Source organism: Strix uralensis, chromosome 16, assembly GCF_047716275.1.
Source record: "Strix uralensis isolate ZFMK-TIS-50842 chromosome 16, bStrUra1, whole genome shotgun sequence".
Lineage (NCBI taxonomy): Eukaryota > Metazoa > Chordata > Aves > Strigiformes > Strigidae > Strix > Strix uralensis.
The window spans coordinates 4,990,465-5,011,475 of NC_133987.1; the positions used below are offsets into that span (position 1 = coordinate 4,990,465).

A 21,011-nucleotide genomic window follows, 5' to 3' on the forward strand; every position below is an offset into this window, starting at 1 on the left:
GGAAATGAAATACCTTCTTCTGGATTAGATATTGCAAAATCTCTCATCCCAGCCTGTGTGAAAGTTCAATTGCTTCCTTTGTTTATGAGGTGAAGGATATTTTTGTGAACTGCAGTGTCTGATTTTTTTTTTTTTAAATAAGAGTCTGTTTATTTATTGGAAGTCTAAAACCTCTTTGAACTCTTAAAATCAGCTTTTAGCAGCTGGGCTTTTCATTAAAGGTGCTGATAGGTCATGTGTTATCGCAGGTGACCTTCAAGAACAGTAAAGGGCAGGTTTTGATCCTGAAGGTGATGGTGGGAAAAGATGAAGTTCTACCGGCGTCATTCCAGGCAAGGGCCCCCCTTGGCTGTGCCCGCGGCTCCTTTCCATATCTCTTTCTTGCAGCCATAGTATCTCAAGGTTGGTTTGAGGACTTTTTCTCTCTTTGCCTTTCCCTGGTGAATTTGCAAGAGGTCAGTGAGTCTGACCTCTAGCAATTCCTCGTGTTTTGGGCATAGAAGTGCCTGATTTAGAGTCCCACACATCTGCACCTGTGAGATGTACAGGTCACTAACCAGCCTGGACCTGGCTTCTGTACTTGGTAAAGGACGTTCATAGCATGGTTCCTCCTCTTTTTCATATGTGTGTGACAAGGCCATTGCTTGTTAGACTTGGCAAATGGCTGTGGTGGAGCTGGTGAAGCGCTGCCCTTGGCTGCCCCCGAGCACCCCCGCACTCAAATTCTACTTCCAGCTCTCATTGGACACAGTGAAGGATTGGTTCAGGCACTTTTCCCGCTTGCTCTACTCTGGTTAAACACACTGGATTAAGTTATTCCTCATCTGTACTGAAATGAAAACCAGACCCTCAGTGTTTATTTGTCACAGAGATTTTACACTCGCTGGAGGGAAGCTGGTCTTGTAATGGCAGTAGCGGCAGGGGCAGCCTGGGTGGCCAGGGGGACTCCCTGAAGCCACTGGATGACCTACCCTGTCCCTCAGACCCTGGGCTCTTTGGGGTGGGACTCTGGTGTGACTCCCCGTGACTATACCTCAGTCACTGTCTGTGACACAAACAGTATTTCATGTACCAGAGCAGCTGCTTCAGGGTGGCACTGATGTTCCTCGAGTGGTGGGAGGCAGAGCTCCACCTTTGCCAGGCGTGCTTGGAGCAGGCTGCAAAACAACTGCAGTTATTATGGAGGAAAACTTGTGTTTCTTCAGTCTTGTCAAAGCTGGACAGTCCGCTCCTATATATTACTTGCTAATTTATGATCTCTTTTGTACCTTGTAAAACGACCAAAGAAAAAAGTAACTGCTGTCCTCAAAAACTATATAAATGCTGATGATGAAATAGCAGCACCCAGCAATACTTCCCCAGTTTTACTTTTTCCGGGCAGACCACTCCTACCCTTCAGTTAATAATTACACATAAGGAGGTACCAATTTACAGCAGGACAACATGGAAATAGGAGAAGATGCAAAGTAAACTTGACAATGTCAGGAAGAGGGTGTTTTGATTTGGGTTTGTATAAGTGTTTGGTTTGGTTTTTTGTGAAGGTGGTGCAGTAACACTGCCAAGGAGCGCTTGTGCTGACCAGAGGCCATCTGGCACGGCCCTTCCTCCGGTTTCACAGATAGTGTCACTTCAGACTAGCATGACGTGACTCATTAACTCAATCTCTTGAGCAGTTTCTTGACATCAAACTTGTCAACAACATGGCAATGATACTGCAGAGCCCTGAACTGAGCTCTCTGGGATGACACCAGAAGCCTTGTTATCTCTGAGTAGTGCCTGGCTGTTCTCCCCACCTCTGCTCTGCATTGCAGTGACATTTGCTTCTGAAATACGCTTTCTCAGTAACTGATTATTGAGGTTTGAGTAGTTTTGCTCATACTTCGCTTTATCTGAGATCCCTGTCCCCAGCCAATCTTCCCCAGAACACGGACTCTCCAAACTGCACGATTGGCCCTTCACCCTCAGGTGACTTCCAAACCTCCACGTCATTTCACCTTCCTGTTGTAACATTTGATCATATGTTTTCCACGTCCCCCTTCTGCCTGAATTCCTTGAAAATGGTGAAATCTGGCAAAGCTTTTGGAGCTAGCGATTGCCAAAACCAAGGCTGTTTCCTACTCTCCTTGTCTTCACTGACACCTGACGAGCGACGCGCTGTCTGAACCTCTCCTGGCCGTCTCCTGTGTGTACAGACATTGCAGCTCCTCAAAGATCTTCATTGTCTTTGGCTTCTCCCATTCAGGGTAAATATGTTTAACCCTTTACGCTCTCAGAAATACATCGTGTTTCATGTTTGCTCTGAGACAGGAAACCAATCAAATGTGCTTTATCGAGAGTCTTGGTTCCAGCTGTTTCTGAGCGCCACGTAAGAGCCGTGTAACGGCGAGCTCGGCCCCGGCTGGGCAGCCGAGGAGAAGCCTGTGAGTGTGGGGATGATGACAGGGACTCAGAGAAGGGTTTTGCCACCTTGGAGACTGGCAGCTTCTAGATAAGCACAGTCATAAACGGAATAAACTCACTGGATGAATTGATTTTTTTTCTCTCTGTAAAAACCTCACCTTTTGAGCCAGGTAGATTTAACAGCACATGCCTGTGCTGGACCCTTTGTGATCTGTGGGATGGAGGGTCTGATTCCAGGGCTGTTGAGGGCAGTGAGCTGCTTTGCATCATCTTTCCTCAGGGCAGCTCCTGTCTGGCTTCACGAGCCAGGCAACGCCCTGGAGATGCCATTGAAGGGGTTTTCCCACCAAATCTGCGCACAGGACTGAAGTGCTGTCTGTATAACTTTCCCTTCCCAACAGAGGACAGATATCCAGCAGCAAAAGATCGAACAAAAACACCTCCTTTGTTCCCAGAAAGTGCCATCCTGCTGTGCAGGAGCAGCCTCACGTGCTCATGAAACTCAAACCAAGGCCCTGCTCACCGTATTTTCTGGCCATCCAGAAGGAATCTTGTTCGGCCTCCTATTCAGATTCTGGGGGGGGATTTGGGGAGATGAAAAGTCACCTGCAGCTGTTGCTGAGGGTTTTGAGACACCAGGTGTGACTGGAAAATGAAAGGGAAGGCAGTGCTGAACCTCTCAATTTGGGCTCCAATAATGATAATGATTCAATTTAGACTTCATCAAAGAAGAGGGGGAGGGAGGCTGGAGGAGGCGGTTTGATCACAGGGATGCCCTTCAGCCAAGTCATACCCTGAGGCATGCTGAAAGCAGTGGTTCAGTGAAAGGACGGGCTGGAATTACGGGTCCTGCAGTGCCTCCGGGCAGGGGGAGCTGGGCTACGGGAAGAGCTACCGGTCACCCTGGTGGGGTGTGGACACCTGGCTTGGTGCAGGACAGAGCACCCAGCACTTGCAACTGAGTCTCCATCATGTATTTACACTTGAGCAGCTTTGGGACTTTTTCAGTTACACCCCGTGAGATGGGTTAATCCTTTGTTCCAACAACATTGGCATCAGTGTCTCCCACTAATTTCTGAGAGCGTGCAAATATTGATAGAGCTACCAGAAACACATTTAAAGTGAAGCATCTTAGCAGGTGGGAAAAAGCAGTAAAGAGAATTGTACCAGCTAGCACACACACCAAGTGGTGCCTGATTTGTGCTTTACACCGAGCCACGTTAATCAGTTTTTGGGCCTGGTGTGAGCACAGCCCAAGCTCAAGCAACTCTGACAAGCACATGTGCTAAAGCCATAACGACATTGCGTCTGTCCCTGGAAATGCACTTCAGATCACAGGAGGTGTTGCTGCCCAGGTGGCCTCCCGGACACCCAGGGCTGCGTTATTCTAGGAAGGATGTGATAAGATAAGCTGCTTCTCCTCCCCGGGTCTCCAAACTACGCCCCTGCCATCTGCCCCTGGGTGTATTTGTATGCTAAAAGCAGGGGGGCAGGTAAAAGGCACGAGGTAGTTTGCAAAATTACGGAATTTCTGCCAGCGTCCCTGGGCGGAGGAGGAAGAGCGGAACGCCTGTGCCCTGCCTTCCACGCCAGCGTATTTAACCGGGGAGTCGTGCCCGGAGCTGCATCTCTGCCCCGGGAAGGGAGGAGCAGGCTGGTGGAAGATGAGCTGCAGCAGGTACCCGGTGGATGTGAAGGCTGTTGGCTTGATGCAATGCAGAAAGCAGAAGGTACCTGAATGGTTTTTTTGTTGGATTTTTTTTTTTTTCTCTTTAAATATTTACAAATCGGGAAACTAGAGGGCTTTTTGAGTTATTCTTACAGGGGTATGTTTGCTCATTTCTCTGCAGTGTTGGGATTAGAGCCTTGTGATCTAGGAGGGGGGTCTTGGACTTGTTTTTTAATGGGCTTAATATCATAAGAAAACAGTTATCTTGGATTCTGCTGTCTTTCTGTTCACAGTGTCATAAAAATCTTCCGTTTTTAATGATTACCCATTTGGGGCCCTAAAATTAAGGAAATATTTTTATAGGTCTAATATTTAATTTCATTTTTTTAATGTGACAGTTTTGCAGCCTGAAGCCAGAATTAAACCACAGATCCTGGAAAATGCTGATTGTTGAAAGCATCCAATACTAAACATTGTAATTAAAAAAAAATGCACTTCTTTTCTCTTTTATTTTTTCAGAACTACATGATATTTGTGTCTTGGTCAGATCAGAACAACATTCTCATCTACCGGACATTTGAAGACTTTAAGAGATTCCATGTAAGTGAGTATCCCCCTGAAAACATGATTCCTGTCCTGGGGTGGGGGAAGGAGCCCAGCTGCATGCCGGGGCTGCGAAGCACCACTGTTCTCTCCTCCTCCTCGCTTTTAGAAAGAGCTGAAGAGAAAATTCCCCATCGAGGGTGGCTCGCTCAGGAGATCTGACCGGACAATACCCAGGTTTAAAGGTAAAGAGAACAAATCTCTGACAGCCCAACAAACACGACAGCACTGTCAGGGACATTCATAACTGATGACAGACTTCAGTCCTTCCTCTGGAACAGACTAACAGCTCACTGCTGCTCATGGCCCGGTACTGCCGGGTTACATCAATGCGCTCGGGTCTCTTACTGACTTAAAATAACCCAGAAAGACTTTTTTAATAGAGAATTGCACTTGGTAAATTTATATTACACTTTAAATATTGGCCAAGAGCTCCTTGCAACATTTCAGTGTGAACAAAGATAAATTTTAGGTATTAAAAACTTGTATCAGGCACTATTAAATATGATAAGGAAGCAGAGGCAGCTGCTGTCTCGCTGGGGATGGGTGGCAGGTGAGGGCACCCTCCTGTTCAGGCTAAAGATGCTGCTCTCAGGGCATCCAGATCTGTTGTTGTCTTACACCAACTTCGCTCTTGTTATTTTAAAGATGCAAATGTGAAGCAGAGAAAGAGGGGGAAGCTGAACAGGTGCCTGGAGATACTGAAACTGCTGGAAACTTACTCCCAGGAGCTGCTGAAAATGGATGCTAAAATCTCCCAGGGTGAAGACGTGATTCAGTTTTTCAAGGCACAGACCCAAGACCTAGATCCCTCCTTTCCCGAAAACAGGTATGAAATCACATTTGTATTTTTTGTTTGTATGCATCTTCATGAAACAGAAATGTGACAGAATATGGGTAGAAGAGAAACAGCAGTTACATACCGGGGTGGCAGAGCAGGGAAGTTCTACTGAATGCTTTAATGCACGTTTATGCTGTTTCTGATGCCTAAGCTTTTCTTAGCCTACTGCATAGATGATTTTACCAAAATTAATACTAAACTCAACCTTCCACGGGAGTTTTCAGTAAACCAATATTAAACTTTACTTTTCAGTGTTGTGATAATGCCATCAGAAATTGGAGGGGAAAAGAAAAACCAGGCACAGCAGCAGCTCTCCTCTATTACACATCCCCAGGCGTCCCAGAGCTACAGGTGCATCGAGACCTTTGAAACCAAAGACACAAAGAACAAGACTTTCAAAGTGGCTAAGAAGGAAATTATTGAAGTGTTAATCAAGGACATGACTGGTATGTTTGATAGGGATTTTTTGGTTTCAGAGCGGGATGGTGTCAGGTTGATTCACGGCTTGGCAAATGCCAAGTCGGGAGCATCCCGGCTGCGGGTGGGTGTTTGTGTCTGCGCTGTGCTCACCCAGATTGACACGGGAGGAAGGAAAAAAGTATCAGCACGGCTCTGGGCAGGCTCTGCAGAATGTCCCTCCTGTTTCTTGTGGCAGAGCAGCCCCTCCCCAGGGATTATGGTTGTCTGTCTACTTGCAGGCTGTTAAAAACATTTTTTTGGCTGTTTGCTGCAGGATGGTGGCTAGTGGAAAATGCAGACAAGCAGATAGCCTGGTTCCCAGCCTCATATCTGGAAGAGATTGATGTCCACAAGGACATCCAGAGTGCCTTGAGCTCAGACAAGGAGGGTAAGTCTGCTTCTGGCTCCCTGAGACACCAGGTTCCTCCTTCAGGAAAAAAAAAAAGTTCTGCAAAACCCCTGCCACTTCGACCACGGTTTGGAGTCCCTGCCTGGAGCTCTGACCTTTCTGATCAGCTGTGGATCTCCTGGCAGATCCGTCACTCACAGGGGGGACACTTGCCCTGCAGCTCTCACTTGTCCCCAGGGCTGCAGAGCTGCTCTGTCCCATTTTATCCTCAAGGCAAAACCCGACGTGCCCCTTCTCTCCACAGGCAGCCTGTACTTTGTGGCGCAGGCCTACAAGTCGCAGAAGGCAGATGAGCTCTCGCTGAACAACGGCGTCGTCGTGGAGGTGGTCAGGAAATCCGACGACGGCTGGTGGCTGATCCGGTGAGGCGGCTTTTCCGAGGGGGCCAGTTCCCTGCTGCGGGTGCTTCCTGCCTGCTCAGTGCAGAGGGGTTCCCCTAAATTGACTGCCCTCACCTAGAGAGGGTTTTCCCCTTCCTCGTGTCCCGTGTACAGCACTGGGCTGAGTCCCTCCCTGCTTCCCCCAGGCGCTATGCTCCTTCCCCCATGCTCCAAGCTGGGAGAAGGGCTCGTTTCAGCGCCGCTTTCCCTCCGTCCCCCTCAGATACAACGGCCGGACTGGCTACATGCCCTCCATGTGCCTCCAGCCCTACAAGAACCCTCACCACAAGCTCCAGACCATCATAAGCTGCGGGCTCAACGTCTCCACCCCGAACCTCTGCTCCTCCCTGGTGGCTCCCCAGCCCCGGGCTGAGGCCGCAGCACAGCGCAGGGCACAGGTTTGCTCCTCCCTCGACCAGACTGAGGAGGACGTGAGCTCCTCGAGAAGCAGATCAAGGTCTCTGCCCAGGGCCAGCTCCACCCCGGACCTGGAGTCAGACAGCTTGTCCCTCAGCTCTGGGAGCAGCAGCGAGCGGGACGGCCGTCTCAGCTGGAAGCCCGATTTGTCAAGATCTCTGCCGGAAGTCGAGCAGGCCAGGAGCTCTCCCCTGGGCCATGCTGCGGCCACGCACAGCGTCAAGTCTCCCCGCCTCACCCACGAAGACAGGAATGATTCCGGCTTTGTGGAATCATCTACGGCTGATTTAAGTTACTCCCTCACTGAACCCGACTTGGCCGCTTGTGCCCCCAAGGTGCCCGTGCGTCCCTCGGCCCACGAGATCCTCCAGAAGTGCAGCACCGTCACGAAGCGAGCCGTGCAGCAGTCTTCCTCCCGGCCAGCACTCCAGGCTCTTCTTCCTCTCCCCAGCACGCACTAGTGCCCTCGGGGTGGGGAGGGGCACGGACCCAGCCCCAGGCCAGGCACCCTCCTCCCAGGAGCTGAGGGCTTGGGGCTGTTGCTTTCCAAGGACACGGTTAGATCCCAATGGATCCCACGTGCAAACGTGTCTTCTGTGGGCAACACCGACCCGTGCTGCGGCTTGCAGCCAGGAGGGGCTTTAGTGGAGTTAGTGGGAGAGGAGTTAGGGGTTTAACTTATCAGGGGAGTCACAGCAGCTCCTGGGTCAGTCAGAGGTCACTTCAGATTCAGTTAATTCTCCCTCAGGCAGGTGTTTATCCTGCAGTGCAGTATGTGAAAATTTCACAATCGTTCTTTGCATTATTCCCGAGGGGCTGCAGCTGCCCTCCATGGTGGAGAGAAACCGGGTCAGAGCAGGGGAGAGTCACCCCTGAAATGCAGAGCTACGATTGCTGGGATGGGATGGTGCAGCTGTGTGGATGTCATTTATCCAAACCCCCTATTTTATATATTTTTTTTTAAACTCTTTGATTTTTGGTGTGTATTTGGGGTTTTTTTGTTTGTTTGTTTTTTTGGTTTTTTTGTTTTTTTTTTAAAGGTTAGATCAACTTGGGTAGTGGAGAACCAGCCTTCAAATACAGGAATTGGCTGCATCTGCTGAACAAAAAACGTGTTGGCTGGAAACCTCAACTCTAACCGGTCCCTGCAGTGACGTCTGTGCAGGCACAAAAGCAAAACCAGTTGCAGTCCAGCTTCCCTCCCAACTGGGAAAGGGGGCCAGAGCCCATTTTTATGAACAAAACATTCTCCTTTCAAGGGGGTTTGATAGTTACTGAAACTCGCAGCAATTCTCATCCTAAACTCGTTTGCTAGAATTGAGTTAGAAAAATAGTTATAGGAAAACTTAAAGATGTATCTTATATAGATCGCTGCCTTTTAGTTATTCTCCCAGGTATCTGTTCATTTTTTTTTTTGAAACAAGCGATTTAACCAACTTGCATTTATGTTGTTCTAAGTTTTATACATCTCTGTCTCTAAAATAAAATACACATAAATACCTACAAAGACTGCTTGTTTTTCCACACTTCAAAAATTTGCTAGCTGGAGAATTAAAACTGCACTTATCTTCCTTCCCAGGTGCTAACACTGAGGGCAGGCACAGGGGAGAGACCTGCCTTGGCCCAGGCTGAGTTTTGCCCAAACAAATAAAATATTCAATGGCATCGATACACCCTGCCCGACTGGGCTGGGGGATACAACACAACATCGCCAGTTGTCTCTCTCAAACCCTGTAAAATCTTTAAATCCCCAGGTTCTGCCTTTTCTCCAAACTAAGTGCTGTTTAAGTGTCTGGGCCTGAAAATTCAGGGGGTGAAAATATAAAGGAAAACCACAGCTTGGCCAAAGAAATGACCCCTTCCTCTCATTAAGCCCCAAGGAGACTGAATGCTGGACTTGTTTTAGAAATTTAAACTTTAAAAATTTATTATAAAACAGGGGAATAGTCCAGTTGCCATACCTGGCGGGAAAGCAGTTCAGGCTCTCCCCTCTGGAAAGAGCAACGGGCAGGAGGAGGGTCACAGCGTCAGGTCTTCCTGCTGGGAGGCATCAGCCAGCCTCATGTTCTGCCACATGAAATCAATGAACATGGAGGCCTGGAGCAAGCGGCTCAGCCTCTGAAAATGCCGCTCTGCAAGGGGAGAAAGGCGACGGTTCACACTACGGGAGGGAAAGCTCAGAACCGGGCGCAAAAATCTCTCTTTTTAGACCAAGGCAAGCAGGGAATATTCAGGCCTCAGGCTCAGAGCCTGTCCCTGCAGCCTGACTCACCAGTGTAGGGCAGCAGCGACTCCACCGCGGATTTAATGCCCGAGTACTGCAGGAGGCTGTCCGGGGCTTCGTGCTTCAGCAGGGTTTCGATGACAGCCTGGGCCTCGTGGCAGTTCCGTGTGTTCGTATTCCACGTCACCAGGAACGTCAACACCGCCTCTACGGAGCGAGGAGAGGTGAACACGCCGCGTGGGATGGGCCGAGGCAACAAACATCTCTGCCCTACAGAGCGGCCCCGCTCCCGCCGGCCGTGCCCGAGGGGCCCAGAGGGGCAGAACAATGACGTGCTGAACAGTTTCCTGCACGGCCAGGCCCGGCCAAGCCACTCAGAGCTCAGAGCAGCTGCCAGCGTGCGCACGAGTAGCGCAGTGACAAAGCCTGGGGAGCTCAGCGGTAAACACTGCGTTAGGGACATTCCTCTCCATTTCAGTTGAGGAAACAAACCCCTGACCTGAACGGTTTTAGCACTTAAACCATGTTGCAACAAACCTTTCTGATCCTTCCGGAGCCGAGCAATGTTCTCTTCCAAGTGCTTTCTCCCGTCGGTTTCCTTGAGGATGGCTGCAGAAAGAGAAATGGAGAGTCTGTGTAGGAGTCCAGCCCCGCACTCGCGGGCTGAGCAGGGAGACCACCCTCTATTGGGGGTGACTGCACTGAGGAAAACAGGAGCCGTAAGAGAAAGGGAAAAGCGAGACTTTCAGACAATAATCTTTGTTATCTCTGTCTGCCTGGAGGAGATGTTCTGGAAAGCAGAAAGGGCAGAAAAACGCCTTCAGAGCACAGCACGGACTCACCTTTGACCACCATCAACACTGTGTGTGGACGATCCAGCGAGATTGCCAACCCTAAAGCTTTGAGGTATCTTTTTTCATGAAGCAGGTTCGAAAGCTCTTGCTCTCTGGAAAACAAATCAGGGTCAAGAGAGTGAGACAAATTATACAGTTGGCAGAAAAAAATGCTATACAGAAAGTAGCAGATTTGGCAATAATAGCACGCAGAGGTTTAACGCCAAGAAGTTAACACTGGTTGCCAACAAGTGCCTCAGTGCCCTCATTGTGCAGGTAATTACCCTGGCACGTTCACGGGCTCCCTGAACTATTCTGTGCTGGCTGGAGTGGGAGAAAGTGAAAGTAGGTTTCAGCGGTTTGACTTCGCTTATCTTGGCAGTGCCCAAACGTGAAACCAATCAATTGTCAAGCTGACAGTATTATAGGAAGGCTTTGCAGGAACTAAAGATAAACTACAAAGCAGAAGAGACTGCTGTGCCTTGACAGCCTCTAAATAGCTAAATGATGTAATTAATATTCGGATTAGGTGGAGCTGGACGGCTCTAGGTGTGGACAGTTCCACTGGACAGTTTGTCTTTCACAGCTCATCATTGCACAGGATCAACTTACTTCATAATCTGCTCCTCCTGTTTAGCTTGTGCCTCTTCCTCTTCAATTTCAGTGACATCCTATAAAAAAACCCTCAGAATATAACTTTGTCAAATCTTGCTTTAATACAGATGAATTTTTATTTAGCCATCAAGTGAGGAGGAGATCGGTTTCTGCAGCAAGATCTCTAGGTCAAGTAATTGAAGTGATAAATCCAGCAACTCGCAACTTCCCTCCAAACCACCCCGAGAACACCAGCACCGGGCAGGCTGCTGAGGCCCATCTGCTGTTCCTTTGACATCACCAACTGGGGAAATACAATACGGCCAAAACCCCCAAGATACACTTTACTGACCCAATTTCTAAGTGCAGAAAATGAGGAGGGCACGTCTCATGTTGGAATAGCGGGGAACAAGCCAGTGGGATCCTGAGTTCTCCACCTGCATCCTGAGGAAACAGAAGCAGACCCCGACCGTACCTTCCACAGCAAGATGCAGGAGTCGCTGGATGCTGTCACAATCATGTCATCTTGCTTGTTAGAGTGAAGACCCCAGATTTTATCTTCATGACCATCTAACGTTTTCACACACTCATTTGTTTTAATCGTCCAGAGTTTTACGAGACCATCAGAGCCGCTTTTGGGAGAGAAAGAAACGCAACAAAAAGAATCACTGCCTAGATCCATTCTCGCTCTGACCCTCCTCAAATATCAGATAAAATGGTCCCATTCTGATGCCTTTCAAACAGGAGAATGAACCAAAAATGTCCAGGCTGAGATGCACCCTTAGCTCTGCCTAACTAGAGTGTGTGTCACCAACCCAGCAGTGTCACAGCAGCTCAGGAGAATCCACAGCGTAGCAGGAGAGGAGGAAGATAAGTCAGGCCCTGCAGAAAGCCTGGCATAAACATGGCCTCTTCCTATCAGTCTTTCCCAAAACTAAACCCATTGCACAAGACTCTTCCCTCTTGCTGCTGCTATCAGCTAAGAGATCTCTCTTCTGATTACTTTTGGCATCTTCCTCTAGACTCCTGGTGTAGGCATTTACCTGCTGAGCAGTTGCATTCCTCGGCTTACAAAAATGATCTTCAGTACGGAGGCATCGTGACCTTCAAAGGTCTGGAAAACAGAAAGGAAGCTCAGAACTGTTTGAGTTGTTGCCTTTCAAGTGGATAACATTTACTCCCATACAGGTAGTTTCCAAATAGCGGCCTTCATCCTTGGGATTATTACAGCTGGTTAAAAGGGCAGCAGGAAATTATTTGTCCCCGCGCCATTTCTGCAGCCAAGCCACTTGCCCACCCTTGTTGGCCAAGGTTATATTGCGAATGGTGGGAACAGGGGGGCCAACTGCTCCGGCTGTGCCCCCAGAAGGCCGATTCCCCCGCCACTGCATGAAGCACCCGCTCAGGGGGGCGACACCGCCGGGCAGAACGTGGCACAGAGTCAGCAACTGCCTTCTCGTGGTCTTAGCGAGATCCCGCCAGACTGGAAAGATCATTCTACCAAGAGCGAGTCTGAGATTTCAACTTGTGTGCTTGAACTTGATGGGCACAGCTGGGTCAGGCAAAGCCAACCTTCTTTCAACAGCGTGAATGTGCTTTTCCCCTACGATCAACCACGTTGCTCATTGGTTTAGAGAGAAAAGAAAATCGCTTGAGCACTGGGCAGATGCTCATCCTGCAGCTTCGTGTGCAGCTCACAGATCCAAGATCCTGCAGAACAAGGCTAAACCTGGGGAGCTCAACCTTCAGCGTGGCCACGATGCTGCGTTTCAGCCACACTACTTAACACTTTTTTTTTTTTCCCTCTAAAGCAGCCCTAATCAACCCCCATAACGCGCAAGGGCTGTCTGGAGCAAGGGGCGCTCTGAGTTCTCGTTACCTTCAGACAACTGAAGTCCCGAAGAGCCCAAAGCTTCAGGGTCCCATCTGCGGAAGAGGTGGCCAAGACCTGATCCACGGGGGAGAACTGCACACACCAGATCCCGCGCTTATGGCCGGCAAAGACACCCAGCAAAGAGCAATCGGAACAGGCCCACAGCTTGGCCAGCCGGTCCTGCGAGCCGGTGGCAATCAGCTTGTCGTTGGGAGAAACTGCCACGCTGTTTATGTCCTAGAGAAGTCACACAAGTACAGAGAGCACCAGGCAGCGTCAGCCTTTGCTCTAGCTGTCAGACAGGTAATAAATGTAGGGTACAACACAGGAGAGAAAGATTTAAATACTAAAAGCATGTTCTAACATCAGGTGGAGCTTTACCTTGTCGTGACCCCTCTCAGTCACTTTTGCATGAAGGGCTTCCGGACTGGAGATCAAGGCTGCTTTTGCTTTGGAAGTGAGGGATTCCGGGATATTCCAGATCTTGATTGTGCAGTCCTGGCTGCTAGTTACTACGAAGCTTTCTTTCAGTCTGAAAGGAATAAAAATATCAAGTGTAAGGAAGCAAAACAGTGGTTTCCCCCACACAGAAAAAAGCCCTTTCCCTCCCCTACCAGGATCTACACGCATTCAATCAATCTGCTGGGATGTGAAACAGTGCTTTCATGTTTTTTCAAGCTGTCTTTCATTTTACTTAGGTCCCTGGGATAGCCTCCAGCAATTCACAGAATCATTCAGGTTGGAAAAGACCCTTGGGATCATTGAGTCCAACCCTCAGCCCTACTCTACAAAGTTCTCCCCTACACCACATCCCCCCACAGCTCATCTAAACGACCCTTAAACACACCCAGGGATGGTGACTCCACCCCCTCCCTGGGCAGCCTATTCCACTCTCTGACCACTCTTGCTGTGAAACATTTTTTCCTAATGTCCAGTCTGAACCTCCCCTGTTGCAGTTTAAACACTAGTTTCAGACACTAGGCAAGAGCACTGCTAGCTCCCTTCATTTACAAAGGTACACTGCAGCTCTTGAATGGGCAAGCTGAGCTTCCAGGCTGTTAGGCAGCACGAAGAAAGAAGAGCTGATAAACAGACACGCTATTCAAGCAAGCACCTTCACAGACACATTCCCTTCACTCCCCAGCCCTCCTCTCCACATCACTCAAGCTTTATCTGGCAACTTATCCAGCGGCTGCTCTTTAAGGAGTTAAACTGACAAAGAAATGCAAACTTTGCAACTTATGGATAGACAGATGTGCATCCAAAAAAAAAGTCATTCTTCCTTCAAACTCAGAGCACTGTGGTGGGCTGGGACCAAGCATGAGAAACAGCAGGGCTCAGAGGGAGGCACCCACCAGAACATTCACCCTGAGGATCAGCAAAGCAGCCGCAACTCACGCTGGCAAAGGGAAACCTTCCTCCGATTTTTATTACCTTGAGCAAGAGACTGCGCCTACCCCGTGAGCATGACCCAGTCCCTGGGCCACACAGAGCACCCTTCCATCTTTGTTCATCCGCCAGACTCGAAGGCTTTTGTCCTGTAATGGGAGAGGACAGAAACCGCTGGGATTTGCTGACAGGTGATCAGTTCCCCGTGCACTCCCCATGTCCACGAGCCTGACTCTTCACTTATTTTCAAGTTTGAACCTCTGCCTGCATTCGTCAGAGCGGGTGAGGGCAGACAAAGGCAAACCCAGTGCGCTGCAGCCTGGGAGGTTTATTTCTGGGTGCACCAGGGCAGTTGGCACCTTTTTTCCAACATGGTTTTTACACACAGCTCCCCATCAGTCTCATGCTAATGACCTCTCTGAACTCTAATGCACTTGGAGAATGAGACATCTCCTTTCAGGCTAATAAATCCCATTTCCCCAGGGACAACGTTAAAAAAGAATAGGGGAAGAACCTTATATTTGGGGGATGTTGCAGACAGAAATTCTGTCTGAACAAAATCCCTTTCTGGATCACCAAAAAGGAATACAACTCTGCCCATAAAGATCACTAGAAATGAAGAGTTTCATTAAAGGAAGAAAATGAACACACCTTAGCACAGCTGACAAACATCAGGCCTTTTCTGAAGACATCCAAAGCAAGAATTGTGTCTAAACAGAAGAAGAAAAACCAGCTGGATACAAAGTAATACTGAAATCAGACAACAGAAACGTGTGAATTAATCACTGACTGGGGGACAGGTTTGGGACACTCGGAACAAATCCACACTCACTACAGAGGGACAGGCTGCGCTCAGCTTTCATGCGAGTCCATCACTCGCAGCCACAAAACTGCACTCAGAGCTCACCCCCACGTACCCATGTCGTTAGCTCCTCTTTAATTCAATCTCACTGCTAGTGAAAGGGACCGAATTGGCAGACATGGAAAAAGAAAACTAGTATTTGCAAAATCAGGCCAGCTTAATATATCCTTTTTCCACACAACTCCAAAACCTGTTGGGATGCTGTTCCAGAGAGAACTCAAGGACTCCAGTCTCCACATAAGAGGGGTGAGAGAAGCTGGATAAAGAAATACTTGCAGATCTCCCACCCCCATGTCAGAGCTGACCACACACACCTGTGTGGCCGTAGAGGATCTGGCAGTGTGACGTGGCCAGTTCAAACACTTTCAGCTGAGGGCTGTTGGTGGCCACAACAATGTGAGAATCACCCGGCCCAAGGAACTTCACATCCAGAACTTCATCGTTGTAACCTGCAAGCTGAGGGTGGCAGAACAGAAACAGTTTAACAGGGACAAGTCAGCTGGTTAGAGAAGCACTGAATGGCCCTGGGCTCAGGGAGGCTGCATGACTGTTACTTTTAATTTAATACTGTGTGTAAAAATCTTTTTTTACACATAAGCTGGAGCACGGGAGGGATTGCTGGCTAGGCCTGTTCTGCTTTCTTTTTCCTAGGTTTGTCTCTGTGCAATATTTCTCCAAACAAGCCCATCAGTGAAATTGGCTTTCTGGCTTGTAATCAAGGAACAATTCTAGTATGGGCAGGAAGGAAGGGCACCCTGGACAAAGCTTTCACCAGAAGCAGAGCTGATCCTTAAGTAGTACGCATAAAGGAAGAGGAAAAGGGAGACTGAGGGTTGTTACCTGCTTCCTGAGCTGAAGAGTTTGAGCGTCATATAAAACAATGTTGTGTTCCACGGACACTGTGACAATCTCGTTTCTCTCAGGCACAAGCATGCACTGGGTGAGGCTGCGCTCGCTGGCCTCCTCCTTCAGCGTGAAGGGCATGGGCTGGGTGTACACACAAGCAGCTGTGGCAACTTCCCAAACTTTCAGGATGCCTAACAAAAATGATGAGATAAATTATCTGTCAGAGCCATGTTTCAGACAGTGATCGTGCAAAGAGTATAAAACAAACCCTGGCCTTGCCCACTGGAAAAAGCTACGCAGCCTTACGGCAGGACTGCGAAGACATCCAATCACAGTGGCACGAAGGGCCACAAAATCTTTCTTCTTCACTCCAAATCAAAACTTTACTGCAGTTTGAAAACATATAGAGTTAAAGCTCCACAGCATGCCTGATCAACCCTGCTCATCCACTGCTGTCGGAGGAACAACTCAGGAGAAGGCTCTGCCCTCCAGCCCTCTGTTCAGCCCGATAATTCTGCCACACACAGAACACACATCCCAGGAATGCAGCAACACTCACCTTTGCTGCCAGCTGTGACAAAGTGCAACCCTTGTTTCTTCACACCCAGCTGAGAGAAATCTCCTTTTTCAGGCAACAAGACAGCAGCTTCCACGCTCTGGAAGAGAGTTGGCCAACCACCAGCTGAGCACAAGGGACCGGAGTCCCATTTCAGCAACCAGAGCTGTGCAACAACTTGCTAGAGCTGACAGACACCCCCTCACGCTCCTCTGCCTCAGGCTGTGGGGCTGCCCAGGACAGGCAGGCAGATGCAGTGAGAGAACAGAGCTTTTACACGACTGCCTTTTCCTCTTCCTCCAGCACTGGAGGCACCAGTGGCAGATATTTCCTTAAACTGCCCAGACACAACCACACCAGGCAAGTAGAGAAAGAAAAGAAACAGCTCTGGAAAGCACAAGGGAGAGAAACTTGATTTCACAATATATAGGAACCTAAAGAGGGAGAAGTACTGTAGGACCATGACCTAGAAAACTACAAAGGATCTCAAAGGAATAAATGAAATGCAGCTTCACCTCATAGACAGGGACGGTTCGTTTACTTTCTCTGGTTTTCAGGTCCCACACCATGCAGATTTTATCACGGCCAGAACTGCAAGTTAAAAGAGCAGTTTCAGTGCTGAATCCATTCAACTCAGGCTCTGAGAACTCAAGCTGTGAGTGCAAATTTGGAATTGTAGGAGCTCAACATCCCTCTGAAGAGGCCCACGTGAAAGAAAGCACCAGCCTGCCATGTGGCAGCACAGCATATTGCCAGAAACAAGGGTGTTGACACCCTCAGTTACTCAGTTCTATGGTCAGGCAGAAACTGAACACTTGCAGGAGCCCTCCTCCTCACAGGAGGACCTTCCCAGACCCTACAGAAACACCCAGGCTCTGACAGGGTGAACGGGAAAGGCAAAGCCCCTGTAAGGTTTTACCTAATGAGTGTGTTTCCATCTGCAAACGCCAGCGAGGTGACAGCACTGAAGTGGCCATCCAGCATAGCAACACACTTGCTGGAATTCAGGTCCCAGATGCGGATTTTGTAGTCAATTGAGGAGGAGAAGAGTTGCAGCCGGGAGACGTCAGGGTGGAACTCAACAAGGCTAGACAGGAGGAGATGCATTTGAACAGGACAGGAATAAACTATCTGGTGTGCTGGCATTAGCCCAACATTTAAATAAATACACATTCTACGCAAGGAGTTTGACAGATCGGCAGGAATTTATAAGAGGACTTTCTTTACAGGATTTCATTCCTCTGCCACCCACCACAAAAATTTACAACTGATCTTTGCCACTCTTTCCACATTCTTGAAGTACAGGAGTTAGCAAGCACAGATATTCCATTTAGATCCCAACAAATTTCTTGACTAAACTATTTCCTCTCTGGGCTAAAGTCAGTCATAGTGCTGCTCCTTCACTAGACATCTGAAAAAGCAGGAGGCAGAAGAGCCCAGAACCTGCCCAGAATGGGCTTTTATACTGCATTAACTCAAGACGTTTCACATCAATCCCAGCATCCAAGCACCACACTAATGCCAACAACTGACAAATATGACTCATCCTTACTGTACAACTCCTGAAGATCCTTTTAGATTGTGTGTGCAGTACTGTTTGATCATATCCCAAATCTTAATGGTGCTGTCACAGCCACCTGGGAAAAGAAGGGCATATAAAAATGAACTACGGAGGAGACATGCAGGAGGTCCAACGTATCAGCAAGTGTAAAATTTCATGGCTTGCAAAGTCAGCAGAAAGAAAAATGAATCCAATAACAACCACCCGTGCACAGAGAAGTCCATGGAGCACCTTACACTTTCAGAGAGCTGGGCAAAACCTAACTGCTCACAGTCAAACCTGAAGTACAATTAAGCTATAGGTCATGCCTGACCTCCTCCATCTCTGAGAGTCCCTGTTCTACACCGGGATAACTACACCGCACTGCCTCACAGATGCCTGATGTTTATCAGCATTTTACTAAGCTTATTTTAGACAAAACATTGAAAGGATCCTGTGTTGTCTGTCAAAACGCCATTTCTATCTAAGTAAAACATCTTCTGATGACGTCTGAATTCAGGAGATCACTACCTCAGGCTGCGTCCAGGTGAGCCAAATGATTTAAAAGCAGACGGGCCACTCAGTACCATTCCCCTCGTGCGACACTGAAATAGGGCCGTACCTGTGGCTAACAATGTTGAAGTAGAGTCGAAGGCCATGCTAGCCACCGGCGCGATATGCACGGCTTTCCACGTGCGAACACACTTGTTCTCTCGCCAGTTCCACTGCTTCAGCAACAGCGCTCGGCTCCCTGTCACGAGGATCTATGCAAAAGCAAGAAGGAAAGCATGATGATTACTAATTATTTCTTTCAGCATCCACAGGCAAAGCACAGAAATGCCGGTTGCTATGACACTCTTGAAGCTCAGTCTCTCAGCATTCCTCTGTCTGACTCGAGCCCAGAAGGGGAGACAGATGGAAGTGCCTGAGATGACTCCGCAGAGATGTCTGGAAATGCAGAGCGCTTCCAGCAGCCTTCAGTGTCTGCTGGCTTTACCAGGAGGCCTGACAGAGCAGCACAGAAAACCACAAAGCAAACACGTACCTCATCATTGGGGCTGAGAACAAATGAACTGATATCCTCTTCATCGTCCTGTAAAAATGAAAAGAAACCCACAGTTGAACCACCCGTGGAGAGCTCTCAGAGCTCCCTCTTGACATGCTTCTGCTGACTCCGAGCGCATCCAGCAGCTTCCAGCTGCGCTCAGGGACAACACAAATAACATCCGTGCCCAGAACCATTCTCATTCTCCCCTCCACTTCTCACTCTTGGGAGCTTTAAGTCAACAGCTAGTGTAAAACGCCCCAAGAGCCCTGGAAAACCCTCATCTCCAGTCGGCGGAGGATGGATCTCCTCACCTGCTGGAGGCTGTGGAGGGCTCCTGTTTCTACATCGATGACATTCAGCTTGGTCCCACAGGGGCAAAACATGAACTTGCCATCTCGGTTTATCTGGAGAAAAGGGAATGGAAACCAGGAACGTTAAGGAACCGGTAGACGAGGTATTCCCAAACCTGACCCTCGCTGTCTCAGCACATTACCTGGACTCGCCCTCCTTTGTAGAAAGGTTCGATCTTCCTCGACACGACGTAGCTGGAAGGAAAAGGAGAGAAACGCGCAGATCGGCGGTTAAACAGAAACCGCGGCAGCCTGTTAGCTCCCGGCCGTGAAGCCCCCGGGCAGCGCCCGCCACACGCGCCCAGTCCCGGCCATCCCGCCGCCCGGGACCGCCCCCCGGCCGCTCCTCACTTGCTCTTGAAGCGGACGGGGCTGGCGGCAGCCGCCGCCTCCATGGCTGACCCCGCCGCGCTCCGCGTGCCGGCCGCTTCCGGCGCTCCCGGTTGCTACGGGTGAAGGACGCACCTCCGGCGCACGCCAGTGACGCACGGCGCCACGCTGCGGAGGGGACACCACCAGCGCCATCTTTGGTGAGGGCAGGAGGCGGCTCCACCCGATGGCGGGGAATACCCGGTATCCTCGTGCCAGAACGGGGAGGGAGCCGGGCCCGGAGCAGCCCCCGCACCGCTCCCCAGTGCTCCAAAGCGTCTTCCAGCGGGGCATTCCCAGCCCGCCTCAAGGAAGCGACTTCCCGGCCCCATCCACAGGGAAAAAGTGGGATTTTTAGATCACAGGAACAGCAAATAAGAGACTCGACGAACGAGCTTTCAAGTAATTAGTGTTTTATTGCATATAAAAATACATAACTGAATCTCTTCAAAGCGTTCCAGCTGTGCGTACGCCGGCAGCTCTGGCTCGGGAAGGCAGGACCAAGCTCCGCAGCCCGCGCAGATCAGCCCCAGGCCCAGCAGCACCGGTAGATCCGTCCACCCGGGGAGGCCGGGCACTGCCGGGCCGCGCTCGGCACCTGCTGGCAGAGGGAAAGATGTCTCTGAGGGAGAGCCGGTACCTCACCAGGCGTTAGTCCCCGGAACCTGCTCAGGACAGGGGCTATGGGAACACGGGTTTCATTCCCCACACCGTACCGTGGGCAATAAGCTTAATGTTCCCTATACTGTCGGCACAGTTATCTCACCGGGGGCCACAAGAGACCCCAAGTGATTTTCAGACTGCGCCTAGCGCCCGCAACTAACGCGAAGCGCCTTCCCAAGCCGCTCACCGAGGCCCTCCCCTCCGCACCCCACCCCACAGCGGCTCAGCCAGCACTAGAAAAAACACCCCAACATGCTTGTGGGTTTTTTTTTAAAAAAAAAAAAAAAGGACAAACTTAAGGAGCGCATAAAGCGAAAGACACAACACTCACCTCCCCGCGCTCGCCTCAGACTGAGCGCTACGCGCCTGCGCGACCCCTCGAGACTGAGCTCACACACATGCGCTAGTGTGGCGCATGCGCACGGCGGACAGCGGCGCTACCCGCCCCACACCCTGTATAAGTAAGCGGAAGGCGCGGCTCTGCCCGGCAGCGTATTCCTCATTCATGGCGCGGGGCCCGCGCCGCCGGGTGGTGCTCTCGCGAGATCTCGGCGTGGTATAAATAGCGAGCGGTGGGGCAGCGCGGCCTTCTCCGCTGAGAGAGCACGTAAGGGCGGCGGCACGGAGGGTGGGATGGCGGCGAGGCCTGGGCCCATCCGTGCCCATCGGGGCCGTATCGGCCGCCG

General features: G+C 49.9%; 2 protein-coding genes, 1 long non-coding RNA gene and 1 other non-coding gene across 4 annotated transcripts; 1 reads left to right on the forward strand and 3 right to left on the reverse strand.

Annotated features, from left to right (window-relative positions):
* Positions 1–3,961: 3,961 nt before the first annotated feature.
* NOXO1 (NADPH oxidase organizer 1) lies at positions 3,962–8,685 on the forward strand. The gene is made up of 8 exons (XM_074886025.1): positions 3,962–4,130; positions 4,589–4,669; positions 4,782–4,857; positions 5,321–5,501; positions 5,766–5,959; positions 6,247–6,360; positions 6,626–6,743; positions 6,985–8,685. The coding sequence occupies exons 1-8, from the start codon at positions 4,065–4,067 to the stop codon at positions 7,637–7,639; spliced, it is 1,485 nt and encodes a 494-aa protein (XP_074742126.1). The 5' UTR covers positions 3,962–4,064; the 3' UTR covers positions 7,640–8,685.
* A 390-nt stretch (positions 8,686–9,075) lies between these two features.
* Positions 9,076–19,739, reverse strand: TBL3 (transducin beta like 3). Its single transcript, XM_074886024.1, has 22 exons — positions 19,645–19,739; positions 19,437–19,488; positions 19,255–19,347; positions 18,941–18,988; positions 18,518–18,659; positions 17,908–17,992; positions 17,275–17,442; positions 16,871–16,946; positions 16,359–16,455; positions 15,794–15,990; positions 15,268–15,409; positions 14,743–14,801; positions 14,137–14,240; positions 13,084–13,234; positions 12,709–12,939; positions 11,873–11,943; positions 11,305–11,461; positions 10,848–10,906; positions 10,245–10,348; positions 9,940–10,011; positions 9,451–9,609; positions 9,076–9,310 (listed from the first exon to the last, which is right to left on the reverse strand). The coding sequence occupies exons 1-22, from the start codon at positions 19,686–19,688 to the stop codon at positions 9,198–9,200; spliced, it is 2,424 nt and encodes an 807-aa protein (XP_074742125.1). The 5' UTR covers positions 19,689–19,739; the 3' UTR covers positions 9,076–9,197.
* Positions 19,740–20,058: 319 nt separating this feature from the next.
* Positions 20,059–20,933, reverse strand: LOC141950574 (uncharacterized). Its single transcript, XR_012631084.1, has 2 exons — positions 20,657–20,933; positions 20,059–20,263 (listed from the first exon to the last, which is right to left on the reverse strand). It is a non-coding gene; the product is annotated as an uncharacterized LOC141950574 (long non-coding RNA).
* LOC141951021 (small nucleolar RNA ACA64) lies at positions 20,342–20,466 on the reverse strand. Its single transcript, XR_012631243.1, has one exon. It is a non-coding gene; the product is annotated as a small nucleolar RNA ACA64 (small nucleolar RNA).
* Positions 20,934–21,011: the final 78 nt, after the last annotated feature.

Bases quoted from the DNA above. Each gene is read 5' to 3' on its own strand.
- NOXO1 (XM_074886025.1), top strand. From the start codon at position 4,065: ATGAGCTGCAGCAGGTACCCGGTGGATGTGAAGGCTGTTGGCTTGATG. The intron at 4,131-4,588 runs GTACCTGAATGG...TTATTTTTTCAG, and splicing joins TGCAATGCAGAAAGCAGAAG to AACTACATGATATTTGTGTC. The intron at 4,858-5,320 runs GTAAAGAGAACA...GTTATTTTAAAG, and splicing joins GACAATACCCAGGTTTAAAG to ATGCAAATGTGAAGCAGAGA.
- TBL3 (XM_074886024.1), bottom strand. From the start codon at position 19,688: ATGGAGGCGGCGGCTGCCGCCAGCCCCGTCCGCTTCAAGAGCAA. The intron at 16,947-17,274 runs GTAAAACCTTAC...TTTAACTTGCAG, and splicing joins GATGGAAACACACTCATTAG to TTCTGGCCGTGATAAAATCT. The intron at 9,311-9,450 runs GTGAGTCAGGCT...CTCCCCTTGCAG, and splicing joins GTCGCTGCTGCCCTACACTG to AGCGGCATTTTCAGAGGCTG.